The following is a 6,434-nucleotide window of genomic DNA, read 5'->3' on the forward strand; positions in this document are numbered from 1 at the left end:
ATAAAAAGTGACCTCTGACTGGTGGGAATATAGTGTTTATTTTTTGCTTCTATATATTCTAACTTTTTTACAATAATGTTATTTTCTATAATAAGTCAATTATTTTCTGAAGTGCTGATGACAACTGAATAGAGAGGTCTTAACTCGGTTTGGTGGTACAGTGTCAGGGAGGATATTTGAACCTGGATTTCCATACTCTTGGCTATTCTACTCCTTTCCTCTCTTTCTCCCCTCCCCCCCCCCCCCCCAATGGGGAAAGACAGTCTATTCAATAAATGGTGTTGGGAATAATGGACAGATACATGTAAAAAAATGAAACTAGACCACCAACTTACACCATATACAAGAATAAACTCAAAATACATAAAAGACTTAAATGTAAGTCATGAAACCATAAAAAATCCTAGAAGAAAACATAGGTAGTAAAATCTCAGACATGTCTTTTAGTAATATATATTTTTTTTTCTGAAAGGGAAACAAAGGAAAAAATAAACAAACATGACTACATTAAACTGACAGTAGTCCCGCACCTGCAGTTGCCACTCCCAAATGCTGACGGCACTGGCCCCGCTCACACCCTCTGACGGCACGGAGTGATTGGGGCTGGCACCAACAGTGGGAGCAAGCAGGGCTGGCGCCTCCAGCAGGCGCGAGCGCGGCCGCCGCTCCGATTGCCCCCCAGGAGCAGGGGGAAGTAGAGAAGCCCTCAGGGGCAATTGGGGCTGGCAGCTGCCACTCACAATCACCGACGGCACATAGAGATCAGGACCGGCACCGGGTGCTGGCAGTGGGTGCAAGCAGCGGCTCTGGTGCCAGCTTTGGGTGTGAGTGGGGCCAGCGCCAGCAGTGGGTGTGAGCAGCAGCTCCAGCGCCAGCAGTGGTGCAAGTGGGGCCATCGCCGGCAGTGGGTACCAGAGGTAGCCATCAGCCCAAATCGCCCCTCAGGAGCAGGGGAAGGTGGAGAAGCCCTGAGGGGTGATTGGGGCCGGTAGCTGCTGGTTGCACCCGCTGACAGTGCCAAGCGATTGGGGCTGGCGCTGGGCATGGGCAGTGGTGCGAGCGGTGGCTCCAGTGCTGGCAGCAGGTGCGAGTGCCAGGCAAGACCGCAGTGCACAGGAGCAAAGAATTTTCAGTAACCACCAGAGACTTGCCACAATGACAGCGACTGGTGCCGCGCCTTGGTCAGGTGCCCCAGTTCACCTGCTCCACCATCCCACTGTGGCTGACGCCCACCATGTTCCATGCACTCCCCTTGGTGGTCAGTGCTGGTCATATCAATTGGTTGTTTGTCAGTCGGTCTATTTGCATATTAGGGTTTTATGTATATAAACTAGGGGCCCGGTGCACAAAATTCGTGCACTTGGGGGGGGGTCCCTCAGCCCAGCCTGCCCCCTCTCACAGTCCAGGAGCCCTCAGGGGATGTCCTACTGATGGTGGGAAGCAGGCCTAAACTGTAGTCTGGCCTCCCTCTGCGGGCTGATCAGGGGCAGACACCACCGCCATCACCCTGCTGCTGCTGCCACTGCCGGCCGCCAAGGTGTTTTCATCAACATGGACTCCAGTCCCTTCATCATGAAAAAATGACAACTTTCTTTAGGCATTTTCAAGATGTCTGTTTCATAGGATATGACCTTTCTTTCTTTCTTTCTTTCTTTCTTTCTTTCTTTCTTTCTAATCCTTACCTGAGGATATTTTTCCATTGATTTTTAGAGAGCGTGGACAAGAGAGGGAATGACATAGAGAAACATCAATGTGAAAAGGACACTTCGTTTGGTTGCCTCCTGCATGAGCCCTGACCTGGGCCCCAGCCAGGGAGGAGCCTGGAACCTAGGTAGATGCCCTTGATCAGAATCGAACCCGGATCCTGAGGTCCACAGGCCAAGGCTCTATCCACTGAGCCAAACTGGCTAGGGCAGGATATGACATTTCTTAGCCCCTCCAGCAGCAGACCTTCGTTTTTTCCTCCATGAGTGAGGTGGAAAAACCCTAGGTCACTTTCTTGGATTCTTATTACCCAAGTTACCAAGAACACTGCGAGTGGAATATGGGGAGCTTAGCCAATGAACAGTCAAAAAAGGTGTTTCCTCTGCAGCTCACACGCAGAGGCAGGCCTGCTGGGACACTGTCTCTCAGTGGCAATGGCCTGGGCACGGCTCCCTGCCTCTCCACTCCTGGGCCTGCTGGGGCTGGGCAGCAGCGGCAGCCTGGGAACACCCCCCTGCCTCTCCACTCCTGCTCCCGGGTCAGCAGGTGGCAGCGGCAGCCTGGGCACGACCCCCTGCCTCTCCGCTTCCACTCACCTCACAGTGAAAGCAGTCCCCTCCTGCCCATCTGCGCACGCAACCTCCTCCTGAGCCGGTCGTGACCCATTATGGCATCCCGACCTAATTTGCATATTACCTCTTTATATATAGACTAGAGGCCCGGTGCACGAAATTCGTACACGGGGGTCACTCAGCCCAACCTGCACCCTCTACAATCCAGGAGCTCTCAGGGGATGTCCTACTGATGGCTTAGGCCCACTCCCCATGGTTCTCTGTTCTCTGCGGGCCTGGAAGTTTCATTGCAGCCATGGAGATGAAGCCCCCATGCCCTGCTCTCCGCTTTCCACCAGCCTCCTCATGCACCATGTGAAAGAAGCCCCAATACCCTGCAGTGTGCTCTGACTGCCAGGCCTGGGGGCTTTGAGGACACCGACACACTAAGGAAGCCCCACATGCCCTGCTGTCCAGGCTCTGTTTGCAGGGCCTGGGGCTTCCCCGCTGCCGAGGAAGGCTCCATGCCCTGCTGTCCCGGCCCGGCTCTGTTTGCAGGGCCTGGGGCTTCCCCGCTGCCACAGAATCCGCCATGCCCTGCTATCCTGGCTCTGACTGCCGTGTCTGGGGGTGGATCAAAAACCCCTCCGGAGGTGGATCCAGCTTTGCTGCTTCTGCCAACAGGCTGGACACTCCAGCAGCGGAGCTGAGCGGACTGGGTGCCGCCATCTTGTGGCTATGGGGGTCGCCATTTTTGTTGTGGAGGTACGGTTAATTTGCATATTACTCTATTATTAGATAGGATAATTCACATACTATAAAATCCACCCTTTTAAAATATACAATTCAGTGGTTTTTATTATATTCAGAGTTGTACAATCTAAGTCCTTTTCTTTCTTCTTTTAAAAAAATATATCTTATTGATTTTTACACAGAGGAAGGGAGAGGGATAGAGAGTTAGAAACATTAATGAGAAACATCAATCAGCTGCCTCCTGAACACCCCCTACTGGGGATGTGCCTGCAACTAAGGTACATGCCCTTGACTGGAATCAAACCTGGGACCCTTCAGTCTGAAGGTCGACGCTCTATCCACTGAGCCAAACCAGTTAGACCTGCCCTGCCCTGCTGTGCCTTGCCTTGCCGTGCCTTGCCACGCCATGCCTTGCCGCTCCATGCCTTGCCTTGCCAAGACATGCTCAGCTCAACTTTCCCATCAGCTACTGACAAATACTCAGGCATATGTTGCACACTTTAAAGAAAGTGTCTCGGTGACTGGACCCAGACACCTATAAGAAGGTGGGTATTCGGGTCAGAAGGTCGCATCTCCAAAGTGTATGCTGCTGTTCTTCCCAGGTGGTCCAGAGCCCCTGCCCCCTGCTGCCTGCCCCTGGGCAAAGGAGGGGGGCCGTCAGGAGGTCAGGAACTGAATGTTCTTTTTTTTTTTTTTTTAATATATTTTATTGATTTTTTACAGAGAGGAAGGGACAGAGTTCGAAACATCGATGAGAGAGAAACATTGATCAGTTGCCTCCTGCCACCCCCTACTGGGGATGTGCCCGCAACCAAGGTACATGCCCTTGACCGGGAATCGAACCTGGGACCCTTCAGTCCGCAGACCGACGCTCTATCCACTGAGCCAAACCGGCCAGGGCTATGTTCTTGAGCATCTCCTCAAAGGCCTGTGGGGATGGTGCGTCTGCATTCTGGAAGGTGGCCTGGACTCTGCTGTACATGTTGAAGGATTTCTGTTCCAGCCAGATGAACCTGAAGTGATCCTCATCGAACAGGATGAAGATCCCAGGGATGTGCTCGGGGTTGATAAAGCCATGGTGGGCAAGAAGGCCCATCCTATAGAAACACACCCTGCAGGTTCGGGGGTAATCCTTGTTACATGAGTTCATGCCCACAGGCAGAACAAACTGGACAGGCTGTTCCTCCAAAGCTGCAGCCCGGGACTCCCTGACCTCAGTGGGTGGCCCAACATTGGGCTGGGCAGGGCTCTGCCAGCCATGGCCCTCGCTGTCCCCAGTCCTGTCTTCTTGCTGCTGCTGCTGCTGCTCCAGGCTCACCTGCTCATGAACGTCCAGGACGCTGCAGGAGAGCTCGTTGAAGTTGTGGAGGTTCTGGACAACAGGCAGCTGGATGTGGTGCATGAGGTTGATCTCTATTGTCTGCTGCCCGGCAGGGATGTTGGGGTCACCCGTGATCTTCGTGGCCCTGGCCTGCTTCCCGTGGAAGCTGAGCATGACAATGCCTAGGCCGTGGGCATCGTAGTTGCCTTTGAAGAGGCCTGGCCTGATGAGGTCGTCTGGGTGGCTGGGCAGGAGGTAGATGCAGTGGTAGGTCAGGCAATTTGTCATACTGATTATAGATGAACTTCATCAGGATGAACTCCTTCCAGTGCTCCTGGAAAATGTCCTCCAGCATCCGCCCCCATTCTTCTCTCAGCCACGTTCGGAATTCCTCTTGCCTCCCGCCAGACATCCTGTGGTGTTCTGTCTAGTTGCACTTGGTGGAGAACTCGTCATTCAGCATCTGGATGGGGCCGCTTTGGGGCCCTCTGTGGCCGTACATGCACTCCACCACGGCTGATTTCCTCTCTTTCAGGTGAATTCTAAATGAGGGCTTGATTTGCATTGGGTCATCCACATGGGGGTAATGGGGAGGCAGGTACCTCCAACCAATAATGCACAAGCCGTCCACCATTACATTCAGCAGTCCTCCATAGGGCCTGATATCTGGCTGCCACAATCCCAAAATGTGTCTGTATGAGTGGAGCAGCTTTGCATAGACTTCCCGACAAGACATACCCATGATCTCCAGGTTCTGCAAGTTTTCACAAACGCCATACTCCTCCCGGCAGCGCCGTCCCCAGATGCTGTAGGTGCAGGCCTGGGCCAGGCTGGGTAGGTCCGTGCCGGGGAGCGAGGCGAAGATCTCCACCAGCAGCAAGCAGCGCTGAGTTGGCGCAGGACTCACTATCCCACCACTCCCAGCACCGAAGAGTGCCTCCGCGTCTGCCTTGACGTGCTCCTTTTCCGGGTCTGGGTCCAGGTCTGGGTCGCTGTTGGCTGCCACCTTCTCGGTTGGGCCCCAAAGGCTGGGCCCCATTGCTGCTGGCGACACCGGCATCCCCACGAAGGGCCCACGCTGCAGAGGCAAGCACACTCCTCCTGGCCTCTATTCTACTCTTCTGTTGGACTCTAGACCAGTACTTCCTGAACTTCCCTGATAAGAACAGCCTGGGGCCCTGGCTGGTGTGGCTCAATTAGTTGGAGCATCATCCTATACATAAAAAAGTGGTGGGTTTGATTACCAGTCAGGGTACATACCCAGGTTAGGGAATTGACCCCTGGTCCAGGTGCGTGAGGAGGGCAGCCAATCCATGTTTCTTTCTCTCTCCCTTTCCTCTCTAAAAATCAATTAAAAAAATAATTAAAAAAAAAAAAAGAATAGCCTAGGATGCTTAACAAAACTGTTTATATGCCATACTATTGACTCTCTTTGGTTAATAAGTCCTCAAAGATTAGTCTTACCATTGGGAAATTTGATGGAACCACAACTTAGATATAGTACCTGAAACCTTAGGAGTATTTTATTCTCTTAACACATTAAGGGTCTGTCATTGATGCCAAATAATCTCACTTGTATATCAGTTACCCCATCTGGAATCTATTACCATTAATCCTGTCTGGAAAGTCATCTTCCTTATTAAGCCATCTCTGACTGGGATGCCTCTCCTCCCACTCCCCCGCCACCCCCCTTACAGGCCAAGTTAGGTGACCTTCTATAGTTCCTCTTCTGTCCCCACTATCAGTATCTATCTTAAAGTGCACAGCTCTTCTTGCCTGGTGTTTCCTTCATTCAGGGATTGGCAGAATTGACATCTTTGGCTGGATAATTCTTTGTTGTGGGCTTTGCTGTGCATTGTACCATGTTTAGCACCATTCCTGGCTTCTACAACCTGGATACCAGTAGCACCACTCCTCACCCTGCCCCATCCAGGTATGACATTCAAAATTGCAAAAATGTCTCTCCTCATTGCCAAATGTCCTATAAGGAGGCAAAATTACCCCAAGTTAAAATTCACTAACCTAATTAGTCTTTCATATGTCTATCCTCTAATTCATTCTTTGCACAGCTTCCACATTTCTAAAACTTGCTATTCAAAGTGTAC

General features: G+C 52.0%; 1 protein-coding gene across 1 annotated transcript; it reads right to left on the reverse strand.

The window, feature by feature from the left end:
• Positions 1-3,745: 3,745 nt before the first annotated feature.
• LOC307107788 (F-box only protein 31-like) lies at positions 3,746-5,978 on the reverse strand. Its single transcript, XM_079785298.1, is given in 3 exon segments — positions 3,746-4,611; positions 4,613-4,756; positions 4,760-5,978. Coding segments are annotated over 3 exon segments (1,524 nt in total). The 5' UTR covers positions 5,390-5,978; the 3' UTR covers positions 3,746-3,861.
• Between the last annotated feature and the right edge of the window lie 456 nt (positions 5,979-6,434).

Source organism: Cnephaeus nilssonii (assembly GCF_951640355.1).
Source record: "Cnephaeus nilssonii genome assembly, chromosome: 11".
Lineage (NCBI taxonomy): Eukaryota > Metazoa > Chordata > Mammalia > Chiroptera > Vespertilionidae > Cnephaeus > Cnephaeus nilssonii.